At 42.6% G+C, this 27179-nt stretch overlaps 1 protein-coding gene across 1 annotated transcript in view; it reads left to right on the forward strand.

Annotated features, from left to right (window-relative positions):
• The window catches only part of CFAP61 (cilia and flagella associated protein 61), a 612448-nt gene that overhangs the window by 431090 nt on the left and 154179 nt on the right, over positions 1–27179 (forward strand). Inside the window, 1 exon segment of the mRNA XM_082249457.1 lies at positions 40–245. Within this exon segment, the coding sequence (XP_082105583.1) occupies positions 40–245 (206 nt within the window).

The following is a 27179-nucleotide window of genomic DNA, read 5'->3' on the forward strand; positions in this document are numbered from 1 at the left end:
TAATATAATTTATTACAAATGACTATGACTTTTTTTTAGGGACAAGAAATAGTAACAGGAAAGACAGCGAATGGTGATTACTTCCGACTGCACATCAATCAATACAGTATAGTAGAAACCATAACATGTCTGTCTTTGAAACCTTTTTCTGCATCCAACATTATATGCTTGTATGGACAGCATGAACGACTGCTGAACAATCTGTGTTCTAGATTTCAAGAAGGACTCATCAAAGACCTCTACAGGTAAGGCCTTAAAATGATAATACATACACCCACAGTATTTACTGTACAGAGAATGCACACAGCTTGGAGGCACCTTTGCACACCTTTGTTTTTCTGGGGGTGAGTCCCCAAAATGGTTGATATGGAGATATACCTTCACTTTCTGTCCCATAGCCAAAACAGGTCGTGATAGGTAATCCCTCCAAAGGTAATTCCTGGTTGTTCCCAAAGTGACCAGAACTAGTGTCCCCATGGAGAGATTTTCCTTCTATATCTGTTCTGGTGACAATCCAAGATTTGGGATTTTTTTCACTTTCACGCTCAATGGTAACTGTTACCAGGACAAGTGGGAGGATAAATCTCAGCAAAGAGAGCAAGAAAAACTGACAGAGGTTCTAATCCCTCTCTACTCCATCAAAAACTAAAATAAATTTTACCTTTAGACCCCATTCAGACTAGCGCGACTTGTCAGGCGACTTGTCAGCTTGACAAGTCGCGCTCGGTCGCTCGCCATTGATTAGCACAGGACCCGTTCTAATAGGAGCGACACAAGTCGCTAGAAAAAGGGTCCTGTACTACTTTGGGGCGACCTGGGAGCGACTTGCATTGACTTCCATTATGTGAAGTCCCTGCAAGTCGCGCTGAAGTCGCGGTGCATGCTGTGCACCGCGACTTCACAGGTCGCCCCTCGAAGTCGGATCGCCTCAGTGTGAACCGGCTCTGAGTTATACCTAAATCAAAACAAAACTTTCTTTGTTTAATTATTTTAAGGTGTTTATTGTATTTTTCATTTTTGGTAATGATTAGGGTTGAGCGAACACGGACTGTATTATTCGTGTTCGTACCGAATAATTGGATTTTTGTTACCCGAACACGGACCCGAAAACTTTACTGTATGTTCGGGTAAAAATCCGTGTTCGGTCATTTTATTTCCGGGTTTTGCATGCATTGGCGCGCTTTTCATGGCGGGCTTTCAACAGCCAATCAACAAGCGTTTAACTGGTGTGCCTAAGCCATCCCAGCCATGCCTACAAATGTATCAGTAGCTGTGATTGGCCGTCTGAAGCATGTGACCAAGTCTTTATAAGTTCGAGGCAGCGCCGCTGTGACGTCATTCTGCTGTGTACTAGTTCAGGGACAGAGCACACATACGTGCTGGCTGCTGATTAGGGACAGACAGGCAGGCAAAACTCATTTGTGTCCCCATAGAATTGAGGGACAGGTCGGAGTGTGTTAGGCAGGGCGAGTTGTGGGCATTTTAGGGAGAGAGTCTGCTGATTTTTAGGGTCAGTGTGTTCTACAAACTACAATCGCTATTGCTGTGTGGGGTGGGGTTTGCAGTGACCGATCTACGATCTTAGCAATCCTTTTAGGGAGAGAGTCTGCTGATTTTTAGGGTCAGTGTGTTCTACAAACTACAATCGATATTGCTGTGTGGGGTGGGGTTTGCAGTGACCGATCTACGATCTTATCAATCCTTTTAGGGAGAGAGTCTGCTGATTTTTAGGGTCAGTGTGTTCTACAAACTACAATCGATATTGCTGTGTGGGGTGGGGTTTGCAGTGACCAATCTACGATCTTAGCAATCCTTTTAGGGAGAGAGTCTGCTGATTTTTAGGGTCAGTGTGTTCTACAAACTACAATCGATATTGCTGTGTGGTGTGGGATAGGAGATAGGCAGGTGTCAGTGGTCCACATCCATTTTGCTGTGTGTGGGCTGCAGTGAACACAATCTTTTTGGGCTGCAGTAAACACAATCTTTTTGGGGTGCAGTGAACACAATCTTTTTGGGGTACAGTGAACACAATCTTTTTGGGCTGCAGTAAACACAATCTTTTTGGGGTGCAGTGAACACAATCTTTTTGGGGTACAGTGAACACAATCTTTTTGGGCTGCTGTGAACACAATCTTTTTGGGGTGCAGTGAACACAATCTTTTTGGGGTACAGTGAACACAATCTTTTTGGGGTGCTGGCTGCTGATTAGGGACAGACAGGAAAAAAAAACATTTGTGTCCAAAGTTTTTGGGGTTCATCTCATACTTCTGAAGATTTGAGGGTGCTGCCTGTTCCATACTCCTCCTACTCCTCATTCAGCCTTTTAGGGGTACAAACAATAGTAATTGGGGCCTAGTGTGCTTCTGTACGTGTGAGATGCATACACTTTTTTTGATCATATTTCCTATTCCTCTATTCAATAAAAACCTTTGGGGATCAATTAAATTGCGGGATAGTTTGTGTTGGTACGTGTGAGATCCACCTTTCCAAGTTTTTGGGGTTCATCTCATACTTCTGAAGATTTGAGGGTGCTGCCTGTTCCATACTCCTCCTACTCCTCATTCAGCCCTTTAGGGGTACAAACAATAGTAATTGGGGCCTAGTGTGCTTCTGTACGTGTGAGATACATACACTTTTTTTGATCATATTTCCTATTCCGCTATTCAATAAAAACCTTTGGGGATCAATTAAATTGCGGGATAGTTTGTGTTGGTACGTGTGAGATCCACCTTTCCAAGTTTTTGGGGTTCATCTCATACTTCTGAAGATTTGAGGGTGCTGCCTGTTCCATACTCCTCCTACTCCTCATTCAGCCTTTTAGGGGTACAAATAATAGTAATTGGGGCCTAGTGTGCTTCTGTACGTGTGAGATACATACACTTTTTTTGATCATATTTCCTATTCCGCTATTTAATCAAAACCTTTGGGTATAAACAATTAAATTGCGGGATAGTCTGTGTCGGTACGTGTGAGATACACCTTTCCAATTTTTGGGGCGCATCTCATACTGCCGAGGATTTGAGGGTGCTTCAGTCTGCCTCCTGCCTGTTCCGAACTCCTCCTACTCCTCATCCTGCCTTTAGGGTACAAAAAATTGTAATCGGGGCCTAGGTTGTGTTTGTACGTTTGAGATACACTGTTTTGTAAAATTTGTCCTATTCCGCTATTCAATATACACCCTGTTTGAGTGTAAAAAATTAAATTGCGGGATAGTCTGTATCGGTACATGTGAGATACACCTTTTTAAATTTGTTTGGCGCATCTCCTTCTACCGCCGAGGATTGCAGGGCGCTTCAGTTTGCCTCCTGTTCCCAACTCCTCCTACTCCTCTTCCTCATCCTCCCTTTAGGGTACAAAAAATTTTAATCGGGGCCTAGTCTGTGTTTGTACGTGTGAGATACACCGTTTTTTTTATCCTTTTTCCTATTCCGCTATTCAATATACACCCTTTTGGGGTAAAAAACATTAAATTGCGGCATAGTTTGCATATTTGACTGTCAAATACACCCGTGCAATACTGTTGTTGTTTTGTTCCGCTATTCAATAAACACCTTTCTAGGGCAAGATCATAAATTACAGAAATATGAGGAGACCGCCAAATAGGGGCCGTGGCCTGGGTCGTGGTGCTGCTGCTAGAGCTCCTGTTGCAAGGAGAGGACGTGGTCTATCTGTGCCAGCTACACGCACAAGTGAAACACCTTCCACAAGTGTGAGTAGGCGACAGAACCTGCAGCAGTATTTGGTAGGGCATAATGCGCCTCTAGACGTGATGAGGCCTGAAGAAGTACAGGCGATAGTAGATTGCGTTGCTGACAGTGCCTCCGGTTCCTTCACATTGTCTCCCACCCAGTCTACTGCAGAAAGGTCAGAGTTGGCACCTGCAGCCAATGTCAAACCGTTTTTCACCTCACCCCCTTGGAAATCAGGCAAGCAGTCTGAGCCCCAATCCATACAGCAGTCTCTTCTTCTTTTTAAGGACTCTGTCAGCAGGGTTTCCCAGGGCCATCCACCTAGCCCTGCCCCAGAAGTTGAAGAGATTGAGTGCAGCGATGCCCAACCACTTATTTCTCAAGATGAGTACATGCAAGGACCATCGCAGCACGTCTCCGATGATGACGAAACGCAGGTGCCAACTGCTGTGGCGTTCAGCATTGTGGAGACCGACAAGGAGGGCAGGGGTGAAGACTGGGTGGAAGATGATGTGGAGGACGATGAGGTCCTCGACCCCACATGGAATGAACATCATGCAGGTGACCTGAGTGGTTTGGAGGAAGAGGCGGTGGTCGCACAGAGCCACCAGCACAGCAGAAGAGGGAGCAGGGTGCAGAAGCGGAGCGGCCGTGCCCTAGACACTACGCCCGCTACTGCCCAACGCAGCAAGGGAACGAGCGCACCAAAGTCAGCTCAAAGGAGTTCTCTAGCGTGGAAGTTCTTTAGAAAATGTGCTGATGACAGGACACGAGTGGTTTGCACCCTGTGCAATCAGAGCCTGAAGCGAGGCATAAACCTTCTCAACCTGAGCACAACCTGCATGATCAGGCATCTAAGTGCAAAGCAGGAGCTGCAGTGGAGTAGACACCTTCAAAACCAAGAAACGTCTCTGGCTCATCCTGCTTCCTCTTCTGCCGCAGTCTTGGCCGCTCCAGCCACATCTGTAGTGATACCGGCACCTGCCACCCCGCAAACAGACGATCTGTCAGCAACACCACCACCTGGGTCACCAACCATCTCCACAATGTCCCGTGGAAGCGTTCAGCTTTCCATCTCCCAAACACTTGAGAGGAAGAGGAAGTACCCCCCTACCCACCCGCGATCCCTGGCCCTGAATGCCAGCATTTCAAAATTCTTGGCCTTTGAAATGCTGTCATTCCGTCTGGTGGAGACGCACAGTTTTAAAAACCTTATGTAGGTGGCTGTCCCACAGTACGTTGTGCCCAGCCGCCACTACTTTTCCAGGCAAGCCATCCCTTCCCTGCACAACCAAGTGGGGGAAAAAATCAGGTGTGCACTGCGCAACGCCATCTCTGGCAAGGTACACCTAACTACCGATACGTGGACCAGTAAGCACGGTCAGGGGCGTTATATCTCCCTAAAGGCACACTGGGTAAATGCAGTGGCGGATGGGCCTGAGGCAGATAGCAATTTGGCCCATGTCCTTCCACCACCGAGGATTGCAGGGCGCTTCAGTTTGCCTCCTGTTCCTAACTCCTCCTACTCCGCTTCCTCATCCTCTACCGCCTCCTCATCCGGACAGCGTAACACCTTCACCACCAACTTCAGCACGGCCAGGGGTAAACGACAGCAGGCAGTTTTAAAACTTGCCTGTTTGGGGGACAAACCACACACCGCGCAGGAGTTGTGGAGGAGCATGGAACAGCAGACAAATGAGTGGTTGCTGCCAGCGAGCCTCAAGCCCGGCCTGGTGGTGTGCGATAACGGGCGAAATCTCATAGCAGCTCTGGGCCTAGCCGGTTTGACGCACATCCCTTGCCTGGCGCATGTGCTGAATTTGGTGGTGCAGAGGTTCCTTAAAAACTACCCCGATATGTCAGAGCTGCTGCAGAAAGTGCGGGCCGTCTGTGCGCACTTTCGGCATTCTCACCCTGCTGCTGCTCGCCTGTCAGCGCTGCAGCGTAACTTCGGCCTTCCCGCTCACCGCCTCATATGTGACGTGCCCACAAGGTGGAACTCCACCTTGCACATGCTGCAAAGACTGTGCGAGCAGCAGCAGGCCATAGTGGAGTTTCAGCTGCAGCACGCACGCGTGAGTCGCTCTGCGGAACAGCACCACTTCACCACCAATAACTGGGCCTCCATGCGAGACCTGTGTGCCTTGTTGCGCTGTTTTGAGTACTCCACCAACATGGCCAGTGCCGATGACGCCGTTCTCAGCTTAACTATCCCACTTCTGTGCCTCCTTGAAAAAACAATTCGGGCGATGATGGAAGAGGATGTGGCACAGGATGAGGAGGAGGAGGAGGAGGAGGATGAAGAGGTAACATTTCCAAGGCTTTCAGGGCAGTCATTCGCAAGGGGCTCCGAGGGTGGGTTCCTGCACACACAAACGCCAGGGACACAATTGTCCAGCAGGGGCACAGTTCTGGAGGATGAGGAGGAGGAGCTGGAGGAGGAGATGGAACCATGTTCACAGCAGGGTGGCACCCAGGCCAGCTCATGGCCATCACTGGTGCATGGCTGGGGGGATACAGAGGACACGGACGATACACCTCCCACAGAGGACAGCCTTTCGTTGCCTCTGGGCAGCCTGGCACACATGAGCGATTACATGCTGCAGTGTCTCCACAACGACCGCCGAGTTGCCCACATTCTAACTTGTGCTGATTACTGGGTGGCCACGCTGCTGGATCCCCGTTACAAGGACAACGTACCGTCCTTAATTCACTCACTGGAGCGTGATCGCAAGATGCGCGAGTACAAGCGCACGCTGGTAGACGCCATGCTGCTGGCATTCCCACCTGACAGCGGGGCCACAGTGGAAGCACAAGGCAGAGGAGGAGGAGGAGGAAGAGGTTGCCAACGCAACCAGGGCACCGCCAGCACCTCAGAAGGCAGGGTTAGCATGGCCGAAATGTGGAAAAGCTTTGTCAGCACGCCACAACAAACAGCAGCACCAGCAGCTCATATGGAACGTCTTAGCAGGAGGCAGCATTTCACCAACATGGTGGAGCAGTATGTGTGCACACGCCTAGACGTACTGAATGCCCCCTTCAACTTCTGGGTCTCCAAGTTGGGCACATGGCCTGAGCTTGCCCTTTAGGCCTTGGAGGTGCTGGCGTGCCCTGCAGCCAGTGTATTATCTGAACGGGTATTTAGCACGGCTGGGGGCGTTATCACAGACAAGCGCAGCCGCCTGTCCAGAGACAATGTGGACAAGCTCACGTTCATTAAAATGAACCAGGCATGGATCCCACGGGACTTTTCCGTACCTTGTGCAGAATAGCGATGGATACCGACCTTACCCAGCCATTGTTCCATTTTTGCTCTTTCTCACTCTTTTGGGGTGTACCCTCATTTAAAATTTGTGAAAAGAAGCAGTGTTGGCTACCTCGTCCTCCTCAGGGCCAGATTAACGTAGGGGCTATTGGAGCTGCAGCTCCAGGCCCCTACCTTTATATAGGCCCCAGGTTGGCGATATTCACTGTTACCGCTCTTCTGTCACTTGTAAACACAGAAGTCTGGCTTCTATGCTCGCTTCCCCAGGCAGCTCCCTCAGAACCTCCCCACACAGCACGAAGGCCGGACAAGGAGGGACAGTTGCCGATGCATGGATGTGTTTATGGGCTTCAGAGACAGCATCCCATGTGGAATTAGGCATGCATGGCTGCACCCTTCCTCCTCTGGGTGCATGCCAAGGCACGGCCCTTAAGGCCCTTCAAAATCCTCAGCACCAAGCCCATGATGCTCTTAATCCGGCCCTGGTCCTTCTCCACCGCCGCTTCCACCTACACCGCCCATAGGTGTGCGCAGCCTATTGCATTAGGGTGTGCACCCCAAAGTTTAAATACACATGCATGTGTTTGCCTACATGTACATGGCCCCGATACATTACTTTCCCTGCTGGCAAAGAGAAATAGAGCAGAGCAGGTCCGAGGGAGATCTTTCCCATCTCCTCACTGGCAAACAGAGCGATAATGCTATGTGCCCTAGGTGATTAGGGTGTGCCCAGGTACACCCGGCACACCCTGTGTGCACGCCTATGACACCGCCACATCCACCACCACCTCAACCTCCCTCCTACTCCATATGGGCCTCGTCCTTCAGAGATGAAGAACATTGTTTTATTTTTCTGTTTTTTTTTTGTTGTTTTAAGTTATTTCCCTATCCACATTTGTTTGCAGAGCACTTGCCATGCTCTTAACTACGTTTTGCTGCCATTTGCAGCACTCTAGCCCTTTCCATTGGTGTTTTAGAGCCATTTTAGTGCCTTAAAGTTCGGGTCCCCATTGACTTCAATAGGGTTCGGTGTCCGGGAAAAGTTCGGCATCCAGGTGTCCGCTCAACTCTAGTAATGATTACATGGATACAACTGCAGACACAGCAACAGTTGTGTTGCGACTATGCGGAGCCTGGAGGTAAAAGTTACATCATTGCACTAACATTTACACACAGCTATGCACAACATACATACACCCACACTGCTTTTTTCCCTTTAGCAAACAGCAAGGTATTAACTTTAACTTTGTACTAAAGTGAAAGACAGATACAGTATCTCACAAAAGTGAGTACACCCCTCACATTTTTGTTAATATTTTATTATATCTTTTCATGTGACAACACTGAAGAAATTACACTTTGCTACAATGTAAAGTAGTGATTATACTGCTTGTATAAGACTCGGTTCACACGACTCCGATTTGGGACGCGACTTGTGCGACCTCAAGTCGCCCCAAGTCGCTTGTCATTACAAATTCAATGTAAATGAATGATAGCCATCTTAATATGCACTACTGAAGTCGCTCCGACTTTAGAAAAGGTTCTTGTACTACTTCAAGGCGACCTCTATCCGACTTCTGCACATAGACTTCAATGGGAGTCGCCTCTAAGTTGGATCCTTATCTATTTTCAAGCGACTGTGATCAGACTTTCCAGGAAGAAGAACAAGATTACCCAGGCATTCCCCACAGACAAAGTCGCCTATCATTTAAGTCTCTTCAGAGATGTATAGTAACTAAGTAGAACTACTTCACTACTGTACTTAAGTACCGAAAGGCGGTATCTGTACTTTCCTAGAGTAGAACTTTTTTCTCCTACTTCCACTTTTACTTCACTACATTTTTTCGATGATTTCAATACTTCTACTCCGATATTTTTTTTTTGTGCTGCATAGTTACTCGTTACAATTATAAAAATTACCACTGCCAGAACAGTAGATGGCAGGTTTCATGAAGCTCAAAAAAATGTGTATAATGTCATGTGTACTTTTGACTTTTGACTTCTTTTGACTTCTTTCTTTAATAACTTTAACTTTAATAATTTTAACTTTAACAAAAACTTTTGACTTATTTCTTTAATAACTACATAACACAGTACTTGTACTTTTACTTTCAGTACTTGAGTAGCAAATTTTTTTTAAAAACTACTGGTACTTTTACTTTCAGTACTAAATGTTTAAAAAAACTACTTGCAATACTTAAGTACAAAAAATGTTGAATACTTTAGTACTTCTACTCAAGTCACTTTTTGATCAAGCACTTCCACTTCTACTCAAGTCACTTTTTGATCGAGCACTTGTACTTTTACTCAAGTATGGGTTTCGAGTACTTTATACAACTCTGAGTCTCTTCAAAAGTCTCTTCAAGGTCGTGCTAAAGTCGTGCTAAAAAGTCGCTCCTTCATGGGGCGACTTTCTGGTCGTGGTAGTGTGAACCGGCTCTTACAGTGTAAATCTGCTGTTTCCTCAAAATAACTCAACACACAGCCAATAATGTCTAAACCGCTGGCAACAAAAGTGAAAATGTCCAAATTGGGCTCAAACAGTCAATATTTTGTGTGGCCACCATTATTTTCCAGCACTGCCTTAACCCTCTTGGGCATGGAGTTCACCAGAGCTTCATAGGTTGCCACTAGAGTCCTCTTCCACTCCTACATGACAACATCATGGCTGGATGTTAGAGACTTTGCGCTCCCCCACCTTCCGTTTGAGGATGCCTCACAGATGCTCAATAGGGTTTAGGTCTGGAGACATGCTTGTCCAGTCCATCACCTTCACCCTCAGCTTCTTTAGCAAGGCAGTGGTCATCTTGGAGGTGTGTTTGGGGTCTTTATCATGTTGGAATACTGCCCTGCGGCCCAGTCTCCAAAGGGAGGGGATCATGCTCTGCTTCAGTATGTCACAGTACATGTTGGCATTCATGGTTCCCTCAATGAACTATAGCTCCCCAGTGCTGCCAGCACTCGTGCAGCCCCAGACCATGACACTTCCACCACTATGCTTGACTATAGGCAAGACACACTTGTCTTTGTACTCCTCACCTGGTTGCCGCCACACACGCTTGACACCATCTGAACCAAATAAGTTTATCTTGGTCTCATCAGACCACAGGACATGGTTCCAGTAATAAATGTTCTTAGCCTGCTTGTCTTCAGCAAACTATTTGCAGGCTTTCTTCTGGGACGACAGCCATGCAGACCAATTTGATGCAGTGTGCAGCCTATGGTCTGAGTACTGACAGGCTTACCCCCTCCCCTTCAACCTTCAACCTGTGCAGCAATGCTGGCAGCACTCATATGTCTATTTTGCAAAAACAACCTCTGGATATGACTCTGAGCATGTGCAATTAACTGCTTTGATCGACCATGGCGAGACCTGTTCTGAGTGGAATCTGTCCTGTTAAACCGCTGTATGGTCTTGGCCACCGTGCTGCAGCTCAGTTTCAGGGTCTTGGCAATCTTCTTATAGCCTAGGCCATCTTTATGTAGAACAACACTTCTTTTTTTCATATCCTCAGAGAGTTCTTTGCCACGATGTGCTATGTTGAACTTCCAGTGACCAGTTTGAGAGAGTGAGAGCAATAACACCATATTTAACACAGCTGCTCCCCATTCACACCTGAGACCTTGTAACACTAACAAGTCACATGACCCCGGGGAGGGAAAATGGCTAATTGGGCCCAATTTGGACATTTTTACTTAGGGGTGTACTCACTTTTTTGCCAGCAATTAAGACATTAATGGATGTGTGTTGTGTTATTTTGAGGGGACAGCAAATTTACACTGTTATACAAACTGTACACTCACTACTTTACATTGTAGCAAAGTGTCATTTCTTCAGTGTTTCACATGAAAAGATATAATAAAATACTCACTTTTGTGATATACTGTGTATATCTATTGATGCACCCTTAAGAACTACACTAACAATCATGATTGTGAACAGTCAGACAACTGGACTGTAGAGGGTTACAATATTTTAGAATTTTTTTTGGGACAGGCCATACTTGTATACTGTATATCATTTTATATTTTTTGAAGTGCTGAATTCAATGATAAATTTATTGTAGAGTTGGGGGAGCAGCATTCTTCCAATTGAGAAGATTGAGTTTTGGCTTGAAAGAGAATGAGTCCGAACATAGTATGAGTACAAATAGAAGGAATTAAGTCATTGAGAATTCCCAAAATACAGACCTCAGGGGTCTTTGGGGCCTGAAGGCCCAAATGGGATTCCAGTACATTGAACAAACTGTTACAAAAGATAGCGATGTGTGAACAAATCCAAAGCATGTGTAACACATCTGCTGGTGCAACACCACACCTGGGACATTTGGCATGAGTTCCAAGTCCCATATGGAATAATGTGGATGTGTATAATGAAGATGATGACTGAATTTGAACAATGTAAGCTTGTCCGCAGTACTGATATCACAAAATCATGTACCAGTAACTTTGTCCCATCCATCCTCCATAAGATCAGGTATACATTGGAGCCATTTCTTGTGAGTGTTTTTTAAATGGATCAGATTATGTGGCTTGCAAGCATTCATAGAATGTTGTGGTGAGTTTGATGTGATCTGAACTACATAATAAATGTTCTAAATGAGAGATGAACTATTCCACTTTCAATTCCCCAAGCTGAGTCTAAAGCCCTGTACACACGATCAGATTATCGAACAATCTGTCGTCCGTTTTTTGTGCCACGCTAGTCTGATGTGGAAAGTGAAGAGGTTATTTTCATACGAATTTTCCCGTATGACAGAATTCTACTTCAGAAGTGATGTCATGTGTTGGATTGCTTTGTATGTGTTCTTTCTCTCTGAGCATGCCTAGTCTTGCTCTTAAGATTTTTTTCTGTCGAAATCTGTACTAATGAGACGAAAATCGGACGTTGTATTACGGACAACAAAAATTTTATAGCCTGCACATCAGGATTTTGTCAGCCAAAAAGTCGGAGTCGGCTGTCGAAAGCACCATACTAACAATCCGAAAATCGGCAGATCGGTCGTGGGACGAATTTTCCCTACAGATTTTCTTATCGTGTGTACTTGCCTTTAATAGTGTGATGTAGTAGAAGGTATATAAAGGAAAAATTGGTAGAAATCGGGGTTTTCTCCTTGAGTGCCTCAAACTATATAAAAAAGCTTTTTATCAAACAGCTGAGCTAGATAGATAATACCTCTACTTTTTGTTTTACTTTAGTCAGCAGGTAGATTGAGCTTTTCAGATTGCAGAAGTAAATATCTGTCTCAGCAGGTAGGCCACTGTTTCCAAACAGTGAGCAAGGGTCCTTCTCTGCAGCATGCTGGCATTGGATAAGCTCTTCTACTGTGATGGAATGTACTTAGCTAAAAATGAGTCTGTAATTCTAGAAATTGAGCTTGTTCAGTGTCTATGTTGAACATTTAGTTAAGGCTACACTGAAGTAGTCCTAGATTATACTATTTTCTAAGTGCCTTCTATGCTGCATTTAACTGGTGGCTTTCCATAATATTCTGCCGGTGTGTCCCCACATTCTCTAACACACACACACACACACACGTTCTGCTACTATAAAGCATTTCTCTAGACAAATTGATTTGTTGCTTGTGTCTAAATGAAAGTGGAAATAATTTTTTAGGATAAAAAGTTATGCTTTAAAGTATTTTCCTTTCTATTCTGTTGTGAATGCATCGTGGCTAAAAGCATCTAAAATACAGCAAAGAAGAGCAAAAGCAGCTCTCAGCATTTGAAAACATGTTCATTCCAGAGCACTTGAGAACTAAAGCTGCCCAAGAGTACATTAACTGTGTATATAATTAAGCTACATAATCATTTACTCTGCATGTACAGTATAAAAGGAAAAATTACCCTAAGCCACCATCTCTACTAAATAGAGAGAAGGATACAGTTCATTTTGTGGCAGAAATAAAGCAGAATTCTAGGAAGTCAGTATAAGAAAACGGAAAATGGCACGGCCGCACTCCGATGCAACTCACATTTATTAGAATAGACAAAACCCATACATTACTGCAGAGGTTCAGGAACAAAGACAACTGACATGTTTCGAAAAAAACATTAGTGCTTAATCAGTGTTTCATAGCGGTGTTTCTTTACTCCTGGAAGTAAGTCTTGTGATTTACCCACTTCCAATACACTGTATGTCCAGGTAGGGGGTACCACTATTATCTATTTCAGTTTTACTGCTACCTGTGTCAGCTGCCTGCTTACTGGACAAAGAATAATCAGTGTGATGATTAGTAGACAGGTGGCAAAGTTAGTGAGTACATTATCCCATATACAATATCTACAGGGTCATAATTAGAGCCCTATAGTAATATTTAATGGGACTTGCCAAAAACCTGTCTTGGTGGCACCCGAGCATGACAATACTACTACTGATCTTAAAGTAGACCTGTGGCCTCCTGTTAAAATAAATATGTGTTGCAGTACTTAAAGGGTAACTCAACTTTCATAGGGGAAAAATATAGCAAATAAAGAGAAAATATAGCGTATACAATTGCGACACAAGTCATATTGTAATTAAATGTTTTTAAAAAAAATACTTTCCTTTTCAATCTGCAGTTCTGTAATTTTCTGAAAATGCAATGCAATATGGCTACCTGGAGTTGTTCTGTACAAAGAATGTGCACAGAACGCTCCGCGGAAACATCACTTCCTGCTTGTGTGTTTGGTTTACTGATTTTCCCAGAAGTCTGCACTAAGATGCAAGTCAGATTTTTGGCCTCCCCTGCAAAAACAATTTACGTTTTGATGAGATACTCCCAAAACAAACATGTCTAAAGGGAAGCAGGCCCAGCAGCTCTCCTCGTTAGAGCCCTGCAGCTGCACAGCTCATTGATAATTATGAAACTACTCCCATTAGACTCAGTTGGCACAGGGGCATAGAGGAACAAACAGTGATTTCTTCAGAATAACAAAAGGTAGGAATCTGCAACAAAGTTTGTTAAAATCTTTGTAATGTACATAGATCACCCAGAGGGGAATGTTTTTTTCTCAACAAAAGTGGAGTTAGGCTTTAAGTATAAAGGCATTTGTATATATATTATATTGGTCAATGCTAAATGTATATAAACCTTTAAAAATAACCTATAGTTTGATCTTCGTTACCCCTTAAAGCCCCACAAATATCTGTTAAGCCTACCAGTGAAGTCCACCTAATGCAGCTTCCTATAAGGCTAGATTTACATTTTTGCATTGTGAAAATATGCTCAGGTTCCTGCATTGCACAAAAAAATGTACATCCATTTTTGCAGGTGCGCTGTGGTGCCATTAAGTTCTTAATGGCACCCCAACACATCTTGGTAACGTCAAAGTACCTCGATTTTAAAAAAAGGGTCATGCACGTCTTTAGTGCAATTTTCATGTATAGGAGAGCTCATTGAAATGAACAGGCAGCCCTAAACGCAATGCGCAAAATGGTGCAAAAACACATGCACACTGTCACGCCTGCATAGACTACAAAGCATAATGGTGTGTCAGTATTGCTGTACTGCTCCTGAATTCAGAGCAGAATCGCCGCTTTTATGCAGGCTGTGCCTGCTTGCACTACATTGGAATGAAATGTTCCAGGGGCGTGGCTATCAGCATTTTCACTGCTGATTTGCAGCAGTTGTAGCTTGTCAATCAGCACCCAGCCACACCTCGTCATGCCCACTGCATTCTGGATTGACAACATTGCCTCTGTTGTAAGCTTCAGTGTCTGGGAGAGGGGGCATTGGAGACGCAAATGGACGATTTTGCTCAGTGAGGGAAAGTATTAAGAGTTCTTGGTTGACTCTATGAGGCTTGTGTATCACATAGTAATTTGAATTAGAACTTGATTAGAATTACACATGAACCTTTGAATTACTCCAAATCTAAAGTATTCCAGGTAGTTGAACTGTCAGCATAGACATATCACCACTAGGAACCAATGCTGTGGATTGAATTTGCAAGTGTAGGAGGGGACAGTAGTGCAGAAAAATTGCTTTTGGCCTGAAATTTCCAGCTAATTTTTCTGTCCTTAGTAGCTCACCAGCCTTTTTCAGCATCAACTGAAATTTTTAGAAGTTTAAGATCTCAGGGCCTCGTGTAAATTCTAAGCCTTTCTACCCCTTCCTACACCACAAAATTGCAGAAAGAAGGGAAAACAGTAAAAGCAGTTTTAGTATCAGTAATAGTAATACTAATCTATTATTTTAGATATTTATATACTTGTTAATGCTAGTTACTAATAGAAACTTTTTCAAACTGCTTAAAGCGGAGTTCCACCCTATTTTTTAACTTTGCACCTTCCGTTACATTTAAAGATCCTGAAAAATAATTGGATAGTTATTTTTTTTTGTTTCACTTACCTTATTTTTTCCTGAAAATTAACTTACCTTCATTCCATGTCCTCCTCCTGTGGCCGCGGCCCCCGACGTCATTTCCTCCTTTGGATTGACTCCTGGGAGATGAGCGTCATCAATACCAGGAGTCAATGCGCCTGCACCGGTGTCCCTCGTCACTACCGATGCATGCGCGTCATTCTCTGCCGATGGATTAGAACAGCTTCTGGGCATGCGCAGAACCCACTGCGGGATGACGCGCCTGCACCAGAAGTGACGAGCGGGGCATTCTGGGACTCCGACATCCAGGAAGAGGACACGAAGAGGGACGCTCCGGCTTCAGCTGCCCACACCGGAGATGGCAGTGCTGGACAAGACATTTTCAAGGTAAGTTTTTCTTCTTACAGGTAAGCTAAACAGGGGACAGGTCAGAGGCTATCGTTGCTTAAATGCACTAGCCCTGACTGTCCTATGGGTATTTTTTTAGGGTGGAATGCCGCTTTAATGAAGAACTGCAAACCTCGGCTGCCTTTTTAGTTTTAACCACTTCCCGCAAACTGACATACCTGTACGTCGGCTTGAAAAAGTGGTTATACCGGGGTGATGCCTGCAGCTAGAAGCATCACCCTGGTAGCATTTTTTAGAGCCGGCGGTTGGCTTTCTAATGATAACAACTGATGCAGCTCAGCAGTCACTCAGCCGTTATCACAAGGAGTAGGCGGAGATGTCCCCCCCTCCCACCGCCGCCCTGCCTGGGTCTTCCATCCCACTGGGAGACACGGGCGACCAGCTGGCACTTCCGCCAGCTGGTCAGAGTCCCAAATGAAGCCAGATTCAGCTTTGATCTGGTCTCCGATGAAGTAACCCGGAAGCGACATCACAACGTCACTTCCGGTTTACTCGGCTGCCAATGGCGCAGAGTTAAAAAAAAGTAACAGTATTTAAAAATGCTAATTTGGGCATTTTTAATACTTTTAGGTGCAAAGGAGGGATTTGGGGTCTTTTAAAGACCTGTCACTGTCACTGCCTATTACTGTCACAAGGGATGTTTACATTCCTTGTGACAGCAAAAAAAGTGATCAGATTTTTTTTTTTTTAAAGGAACAGTGAAACATATAAAAAATAAAATGAAATAAATAGGAAAAAAAAAAAATTGAAAGCGCCCCCATCCCTGTGTGCTAGCGCACCAAAGAAAACTCATACATAAGTCGCGCCCACAAATGTAAACAGTGTTTAAATCACACATGTGAGGTATCACCAAGATCGCCAGAGCAAGAGAAATAATCCTAGCAAAAGACCTCTTCTGTAATTCTAAACTGGTAACCATTAACATTTTTTAAAAGCATAGTCTATGGAGATTTTTAGGTACTTTAGTTTATCCCCATTCTACGGGTGTGCGCAATTTTAAACCATAACATGTTAGGTATCTATTTACTCGGAGTGACATCATCTTTCCCAATATACAAAAAAGTTGGGCTAACTTTACTGTTTATTTATTTTTTTAATTTAGTGACACATACCATATGACATAAAATATTGCAACCCCTGCCATTTTATTTTCCAGAGTCTTTGCTAATATGTATATAATGTTTGGGAGTTCTAAGTAATGTTCTAGCAAAAAATACTGATTTTAACCTTTAAACAACATGTGTCAGAAATTGGCTTGGTCCTTAAGTGGTTAAATGGAGGAGATTTGCTTGATTTCAGCCTCAGGAAAATCATACAGCATATAAAATTAACTTCAGAGAGATGCTCCCCTGCAATTAGGGTCGGGATTGGGGAAGGCTGGAGGAGGGCAGTGGTCTCATGTAAGGGGAGCACCCCATAGTAAACTGACACCTGTCACATTGACAGTGTTGACTAATCCCAATCTATCTGGTCCATCGCAGAAGCACTGATGGAGAAGACCTGGGATTTCAAAATCCCTAGATTGCTGAAGTTGCTGTGGGGGTGCTGGCAACTCAAAAGCCGCAGAGTTAAGTACAACAGACACTTCGGGGGGGGGGGGTAGTATTGGGGAGGATGTCCGGTGTTAGTTCACCTTTATGATTTTTCTGTAAAGAGGAAATAACCCTTTAATGATACAATACTGAATCTGTATTATCTTCACATGCACATAAAATTAATTTTATTTAAAAAGCTTCAAATTGGAGCCTGCCTGCGATCCTTGGGCCCCACAGCAGCTGAGTGGGTTGTGAAAGCTATAGTTGCATTGCTGTATAGCTAAGATCTTGCCGCAGTGGTAAAATAATGCAATTAAAGCCCTGGTCACCTTGGCCAGCCCCACTGTTTGACTGATCACAGCACTACTCCTAGCTCAAATTCAGCAGGCCTTTAGATGTTGACCTTTTGTCATCTACAGAAAACATGTTGCTTGCATTTTCTGTCATTTTTTCATAGTAAACAGAAGAAATAAGGTCAGTTTGCAGAAATATATTCAGTCTACAAACAGGAGGACAGAGTGGGTTCATGTATGTCATATTGAAAAGTTCATGAATAAAGCCTATTAATGCTGAAAAAGAACTGTCTCTTTAAAGTACTACAGATATTATAGCAAGCCATGTTGGCTCTAGAAAAAACATTAGAAACTAAAACAGAGTCTGGAGCTAAGTGGCATAAGGCAGGAGAAAACACTTTGAAATCATTTTATGTTTCTAAGAAATCTTTAACAAAGAGCTGAAAAAGAAAGAGGACTTTTTGTGTCTAAGTCTCTCTTTTGTGGTCACCAGTGTCATCAGCCTGAACCTCCCTAGGACAAGGATTGTAAGTGCTACTTACAAGTCAATAGCTAGACGTGATAACATGCATTACCCAGCTACTCATGTGCTTGTCTCTCCTGGCAGTCAAGCACACTGACCTTGTGGAAGCCAGTAATGCTTCAAAGCATCTTGAAACAAACACTGTCATGAGCAGCAGAAGAAAGATAAAAGGAAGCACAGAGATGTTCATTTGAAATATTAATAAATAGGTGACATTGTTCTACTGTTATGCTACTCTGTAGTGCTTTTCTATATGGAGTGAATGCTTTGTGATATAGGTTTCAGCAAACATTAGCTATTATAAGATTAGAAAGAACTGTGAATGGTTAGAGAAGCACTTGCAAAAATTAAAAGCCGATATGGTATGTAGAACAGAGAATGATGAAAATGCCTGTCCAAGGCTCGCATCTGAATTAGGAGAGGCAGAGACATATTATGTTCAGTGCAGAAATGTCATCTACATTTAAAATGCCACTATGTAAAGTGATGAGAGGATAGTGCACATATAAAAGACAAAACAAAAGTTCTTTATAATTGACAAGTATTACAGCTGCTTCCATTTTCACCTTTGAATAACCTGAAATTGGTAACAAACATAGGAATATCTGATATGCACTTTCACTGTTCAGTGTATGGCAAGGGATCTTCCCTATTATTGTCTAAGGCAGAGCAGAGGCCAACAAAGCTAGACACAACATTTTGTGAACCACTCAATTGCTTGTAAATCATGTTCCAGTATGATTATTTGTGCACCAGACATGTTTTGGCGCCATTGTTTGTATTATAGCATCATCTTAACGTGTCAGTAAACCCCAAAATATTTTGTTCCATTGATTTTCAAACTATATTCTTTGTCTTTGCACTTAACATTTCCTTCATAACTATATTCATGGTTGGTAGGGTTGAATAAAGACATTGGTCTATACAGTTCAACCTTAAAATGCGTATGTGTGACTACTGTTTTCCATATCCCTGTACATTGTGTTTGCAAAGAAACACATCTAAAAGTTTTTCAAACTTATATACACTCTTCACTGACAGCGCCAACTGTTAAAAGGAGTTCCACATCTTCCCCACTCTAACAGTAAATAACCCCTTATGCAGTTTAAAAAACTCTGTGTGCACATAGTGAAACAAAAAAAAAACCCTCATGGACTTTGGAGGCAGACTAATGTATAAAACTGTATTAAAAATATATATTTTTATTAGAAAAATTCATAAAAAAGTGGGACATTAGTCCTAGTAAAAAGACATTACAGCAAATATGCAAACACGTGTTGATAAATCATCATGACATGACAAAAATGATACCCTGTACATATCAGACACAACCGTAGGGCTACCCATGGGCAAATCCAGGTCAGCTCAGGAAATGTTTCAGACTTGTAGTCCTTCCTCAGGGTTATAATCCAGTATATTCCCTGAGGAAGAACTACAAGTCCAAAACATGTTGGATTTCATCACAACTGTTTATTGGCGCTGACCTGGATTTGCACACAGGTAGCCCTACTGTTGTGTCTGATATGTACAGGGTATCATTGATGTCATGTCATGATGATATGTTAACACATGTATGCATATTTGCTGTATTATCTTTTTACTGGGACTAATGTCCCTCTTTTTTATGAATTGTCTAATAAAAAATATGTATTTTTAATACAGTTTTCATACATTTGTCTGCCTCCAAAGTCCATGAGGGGTTTTTGTTCCACTATGTGCACATAAAGTTTGTTGTACCATAGAATGATGATAGATCAATTTTTCCACACCGTAATTCTAGAATAGTCTTATGCAGTTTAAGATTGAACGGTTTCTAAAAAGTTTCCCCCCAATGCTAGAGTCACCATTCAAGGATTTGTATATTGCTCTCATATGCCCTCTTAAGCATCTCTTTTTCCATGAAGAATACATTTAATGTTTGTGGTAGTTTCTCAAAACTGAGGTCCTCCAGCCCCCTTATTAGTTTTGTTTCCCTTCTCTTGACTCTCTCCAGTTCAAGCACATCCTTCCTGAATATTTTTGACCAGTACTGGATGGCATATTCAAAATGTGGCTTAACCAGAGTTTTGTAACATGGTGGAATTATAGTTTATCTCTTGAGTAAATACCCTTTTAATGCATGCTAATAGTCTGCTAGCCTTGCTTGCTGCAGCTGGGCAATACATGCTATTGCTGAGTCTGATCTTATAGGACCCGGCACATCCTTTTTCCATTTTTGATTCCTGCAGAGGTTCTCCCCCGACCTTATAGCTGCCAAGTCTTTTTTCAGCTCCCAAGTGTATTACTTTATATTTTCCTATACTTAAACTCATCTACCATTTACAGTACCTGTCCATCCTTCTATTTTAACAAGGATTTCTTGTAAAATTGCTATATCCTGTTGTGAAGTTATTGTCCTACTTTTAGAGGGGCAGCAAATTGACGCCCAAGATTTTTTTTCCTGGAGTTTTTTGTGTCATCATTTTGCGGCACCTTTACAGGTGACATTTCACTATCTCATACTGCCGCTTGTAGTGCAAACTGATGAGTATGAGGAGGCGGAGTGTCTCCTCCTGGGAACGTCTCTCACAAATTCTTGGAGTGCGCAATGACAGACATCAGACACCAGCGCACTTCATCTCATGCAGGGCAGGCTGGATCTTCTAGGGCGGTGGCCGTGGCAGACACAGTATTGGCAGGAGGACTGAGGACAGACATGGGTGTTTGGTGGACTGGTCTGGTGGTGAGTTATGGAAGAAGATAACAGTAAATATAATATTTTCTAAATGTTATATTTCTATAAAATAATAGCTGTGGGGGGCCTTTTGGTGGGCGTGATTTTTTTTTGGGGGGAGGGGGGCAACATTTTTATTCTTGGACCCAGGCAGCACAATGTCTTGGGCCATCCCTACCCGCATGCATATGTAAACGCCACACACGTGAGGCATTGTCGTGAACATCAGAGCGAGAACAGTAATTCTAGCACAAGACCTCCTGTGCCACTTCAAACTGGTAACCTGTAAAGGCGTTTTAAAGCGTCGCCTATGGAGAATTTTAGGCACCGTAGTTTGCCGCAATTCCACAGGCAGGCTCAATTTTAAAGCGTGACATGTTTGGTATCTATTTACTTGACGTAACATCATCTTTCACATTATACAAAAAATTGGGCTAACTGTTTTAATGTTTTTTTTTTATTCTTGAATGTGTTTTTTTTTTTCAAAAAAAAATTTAAAAACCGCTGCGCAAATACCGTGTGACATAAAAAATTGCAACACACACCATTTTTTTATTGTATTGGGCCTCCTCTAAAAAAAGATATATATATAATGTTTAGGGGTTCTAAGTATTTTTCTAGCAAAAAAAAGTAGATTTTTACATGTAGGAGCGAAGTGTCAGAATAGGCTTGGGAAGGAGGTGGTTAAAGCACTCCTACTTCCCTTCAGTGTTCTTTGTTGCAAGAATTTGATCCCATTTTGTGTCATGTAGTATGGATCGCAACTTATAAAGGTTCTTGTACTACCCTCATACACCAATTTATGGCAAATGTAATTACTCATCATCACTGTCAGTGTTGGGGGTAACTAGTTACAAAGTAACTGATTACAGTAACTACATTACTTTTTTTGGTAACTAAGTAAAGTAACTAGTTGCAATACTAATATTGGTAACTGCACTACATTACTAGGCTATAGGAGGTAACTACACTACTTTACTAGGCTATAGGAACGCGCTTTCCTGCGTTACCCAAGCCGTGCGATACAATCGTTATTTCGAAGAATAGAGAGGGATGAAGTTTATGATTTTTGTTACACTTTATGTTTTATTCTGTTTTTTCAGGTTTTGTTCTCATGTTTCCCAAAGCCTGTGTTTATACAATAAACTCTATGCAGAAAGAGTGTCATGTATCTTCTTCTACACGGTCAATTAAGAAAGAGGAAAGTAAAGTAATAAGTAGTGAAGTTACTTTTCAAATGCAGTAACTAGTAAAGTAATCTCATTACAATTTACAGAAGTAACTAGTAACTAGTTACATTTTTTGAGTAACTACCCCAACACTGATCACTGTTACCAAAATTATCCCTAATTTCCACATCTGCAATCAGCTCTGGGTTATGTGTAACTAGAAGATCCAGCAGAGGATTATCTGTAGTTGGGGCTTCCACCATTAGACTCAAGAAATTGTCCTGTATTACATATAATAAATGTAGTTTCTTAGTTAAGCGAGAATTTCTGTCTGCCCAATCAGTATCAGCATTGTTGAAGTCCCCCATGGCTATAACATTGCCATAGCCCCCTGCCATCTCTAACTGTGAAAGTAGGTGGGTCCTCTCCTCCAGCTCAATGTTTGGAGGCCTATAGCATACACCAACTATTATTTACTGTTTGTATTGGCTCATTGAAGCTCCATCCACAAAGACTCCACCTTCTCAGCAGCCCCTTTAGCAATGTCATCCCACATATTTACTATCAAATCCTCTTCACATAAAAGCACATCCCTCCCCATCTTCTACCCAGTCCCTCCGACATAGGGAGTACCCCTGGACAGTCACAAACCATGTGATCTGTTAAGCCAGGTTTCTGATATTCCCATGTATTCAAAATCTTTCTCATGTATCAGAAGTTCTAGTTTTTCCATTTTATTGACCAGACTTCTAGCATTTGTGTTCATGCCTTTTATTTTGTACACACACACACACACACACACACACACACACACACACACACACATTTTATCCTTGCACACCATCTCATTCTTTTTAGGTTCAGCATGACTGCTAATCTTTCAAACTTTAGTTTCTCTATCATCTGGTTTGGGCCCCCCCCTCCTCCAACTTTGCCCCCATCTGTACATTCTGGCCCTTGCTCACTACACGGTATACCTTCCTCTGACTCCTCCACCATAGCTAGGATAAGATAAGGTTTATTGCCATTGAAAAAAACAAGTTTATAATGAAAATTACATTGCTACTCCACACATTATTCATACACTCCAACCATCAACTACACATTTGCAATACACTGTTAGTTACATCATAATTAAAAATCCCATTTAAAAACATGACAATACATGATAACAAGAATCTAAAAGACCACTTTCATTTAATTCCTGCATTAATAGCCTATTTCCCAGCCTAAATTCTAGTTTAAAAGTTGCTCCAAACTTCTGGCCATCTTCTCCCCCAACAGCACTCTCCCACTTTAGGTGCAGTCCATCCCTGCTGTAGGGCCAGTAGCTGACCATAAACTCAGCCCAGTGCACCATGAACCCAAAGCCTTCCTTCTTATACCAGTTCCGCAGCCACTTGTTTACCTCTTGTCATGGTCAGGGGTCAAGCTAGGAGACCAGTAGCTATAGCAGTAGAGAGGCTCCCACTGACCAGTAGGATAGGTATTCAAGCAGGTCACCCTGGCCGATAATGTGGGTTCACTTGAGGTGCAGTGTCTAAGCACTAACCAGTATTCACCCGAGCTCCTGATAGTGGAATTAAGCAGAATCAAGCAGAAGCGTAGTCAGTAAACAAGCCAAAGGTCAGTAACAAGTGGTTGCAGATTTCGATCAAACAGAAGCATAGTCGAGGAACAAGCCAAAGATCATTAACAATTGTTTGCAGGTTGGGATTAATCAGAAGCGTAGTTGAGAAACAAGCGCAAGGTCGATAATAAGGGCTGGCGAAGGGCAGCAGGAGTTACAAGACTGAGATATTGGCTGGAGAGAGCCCAATTATCTGGCAAGCAGGAAGTGCAAAGACATGGCTTAACTAGGAAGTTCACGGGAGGAGCTAAGAGTTCAGGGTTCACCATAAAAAGGTATAAGGCAAGATTGTCTAAGAAATTGTCAAAGGAGCTGTCCAGCATCTCAGGTGACTCAGCAAGAAGAGATACTGCCAGACACAGCAGAGGTTGCTGGTTCAGATTCAGGTCCTGACACCTCTCTAAGCTCCTGCCTCTCTAGTGTGGCTTGAGGTACAGTCAGTATTTTCTGAGAATACAACCTTAGAGGTCCTTTTCTTTAATATAGCACCTACGTTCCTGAAACCATTTTTAAGGACACCCCATCTTCTTTTGACTTTATCATTTGTATCAATCTGTACCGTGACTATTCTTCCTAGTAAATACCTAGTTTGTCCTATTGTGGGCCAAATAAAGCAGGGCTGTTTCCAGGCCTTGTGTGCATTCCTCTGTCCCGCTTGTTTGCTGACCTGATTTTTCCATGCCATGTACTTCCTTATTCTGAGTGGCAACACGATTGCAGCTGGTCTTCTGTCTTCTATGTTGCAACTCATGATGGAGAAAGCTTACAGAATGACCTGAACAAAATAACAGATTGGGCAACTACATGGCAAATGAGGTTTAATGTGGAGAAGTGTAAGGTATTGCACTTGGGGACTAAAAACATAGACGCAAAATACACGTTAGGGGGGGAACCTCTGGGGCAATCAAGAATGGAGAAAGATCTAGGAGTCTTAGTAGAAGATAGGCTAAGCAATAGATGTCAAGCTGCAGCTGCCAAAGCTGGCAGAATATTAGCATGCATAAGGAAGGGGATATATTCCAGAGATAAAACTATAATCCTACCACTTTATAAAACTCTGGTCCGGCCACATCTGGAGTATTCTGTCCAGTTCTGGTTGCCAATCCTCAGAAAGGATGTGCTGGAACTGGAAAGAGTCCAAAGAAGGGCAACTAAGCTAATTATTAGATTGGAGGACCTAAATTATGAGGAGCGTTTACAAGCGCTCAATTTATTCTCCCTAGAGAAGAGACGCCTGAGAGAGGACATGATAGCGATTTACAAATACCTCAACGGTGATCTCAGCATAGAAAAAAACTATTCAGTCGCAAGGAGTGTAAGAGGACATGAGGTCATACAATGTGATTAGAGGAGAAGCGATTTAAGCTCAGGCTACGCAAGGGTTTTTTTTACAGTAAGGGCAATAAGATTGTGGAACTCTCTTCCACAAATGGTAGTAACTGCGGGGAGTATGGCTACTTTTAAAAGACTCTTGGACATACATCTCCAAGAACAAAACATTCAGGGGTATGGGAAATTAATACGTCCACACACACACCTACACAGGTTGAACTGGATGGACTATTGTATTTATTCAACCTCAACTACTATGTAACTATATAACTATCGCAATAAAAGGACACCCTGAAATATGTTATAAAATATAATAAAGTGCTTCAAAAGCAGATTGAATAGTGCATAAATAGCAATCTATAGAACTTATAATAGTGCATACATATAATTGCATAAATAAATAAATAAAGTCCCAAAAAATGTATTTATTTATTTAAGCAATTATATGTATGCACTATTGTAAGTTCTATAAATTGCTATTTATGCACTATTCAATCTGCTTTTGAAGCACTTTATTATTTTTTATAACATATTTCAGGGTGTCATTTTATTGCGATTTTGCACATATGCACAGTTACACCATTGCACTTTTTCATATTTACATATTATTATACATATTTTAAGCACCCATCACTTTATATACCCTAATTTGCGCTGTGTATCCTTTTTGTCATTTCTAAAAATACTAGTATTTTTGAACAGCAGCATTTAGGATTGAGGGTTAATTTATATCCATAGCGCATTATCATCTACAATTTTCATCCTTTCGTTCCTAACACATTACCCATTCCAAATCAGTATAGATATCCAGCATGAGATGTTTACCCATTTGAGATCTGATGTGTTTTCAAAGTTTTCCTTTAATTTTTTTGAGCAATGTTTATATATATATATATATATATATATATATATATATATATACAAACCCGATTCCAAAAAAGTTGGGTACAAATTGTGAATAAAAACAGCAATGATGTGGAATTTTCAAATTTCAATATTTTATTCAGAATACAACATAGATGACATATCAAATGTTTAAACTGAGAAAATTTATAATTTTAAGGGAAAAATAAGTTGATTTTAGATTTCATGGCATCAACACATCTCAAAAAAGTTGGGACAAGGCCATGTTTACCACTGTGTGGCATCCCCCTGTTTTATAACAGTCTGCAAACGTCTGGGGACTGGGGAGACAAGTTGCCCAAGTTTAGGAATAGGAATGTTGTCCCATTCTTGTCTAATACAGGCTTCTAGTTGCTCAACTGTCTTAGGTCTTCTTTGTCGCATCTTCCTCTTTATGATGCACCAAATGTTTTCTATGGGTGAAAGATCTGGACTGCAGACTGGCCATTTCAGTACCCGGATCCTTCTTCTACCCAGCCATGATGTTGTAATCGATGCAGTATGTGGTCTGGCATTGTCATGTTGGAAAATGCAAGGTCTTCCCTGAAAGAGACAACGTCTGGATGGGAGCATATGTTGTTCTAGTACTTGGATATACCTTTCAGCATTGATGGTGCCTTTCCAGATGTGTAAGCTGCCCATGCCACATGCACTCCTGCAACCCTATACCATCAGAGATGCAGGCTTCTGAACTAAGCTCTGATAAGAACTTGGGTTGTCCTTGTCCTCTTTAGTCCGGATGACATAGCGCCCCAGTTTTCCAACAAGAACTTCAAATTTTGATTCGTCTGACCACAGAACAGTTTTCCACTTTGCCACAGTCCATTTTAAATGAGCCTTGGCCCAGAGAAAACGCCTGCGCTTCTGGATCATCTTTGGATACGGCTTATTTTTTGGCCTATAGAGTTTTAGCCGGCAACAGCGAATGGCACGGTGGATTATGTTCACCGGCAATGTTTTCTGGAAGTATTCCTGAGCTCATGTTGTGATTTCCATTACAGTAGAATTCCTGTATGTGATGCAGTGCTGTCTAAGGGCCCAAAGATCACGGGCATCCAGTATGGTTTTTCGGCCTTGACCCTTACACACAGAGATTGTTCCAGATTCTCTGAATCTTTGGATGATATTATGCACTGTAGATGATGATAACTTCAAACTCTTTGCAATTTTTCTCCGAGAAACTCCTTTCTGATATTGCTCCACTATTTTTCACTGCAGCATTGGGGGAATTGGTGATCCTCTGCCCATCTTGACTTCTGAGAGACACTGCCACACCGAGAGGCTCTTTTTATACCCAATCATGTTGCCAATTGACCTTATAAGTTGCAAATTGGTCCTCCAGCTGTTCTTTATATGGACATTTAACTTTTCCGGCCTCTTATTGCTACCCGTCCCAACTTTTTTGGAATGTGT

Source organism: Pelophylax lessonae, assembly GCF_965119305.1.
Source record: "Pelophylax lessonae genome assembly, chromosome: 3".
NCBI lineage: Eukaryota > Metazoa > Chordata > Amphibia > Anura > Ranidae > Pelophylax > Pelophylax lessonae.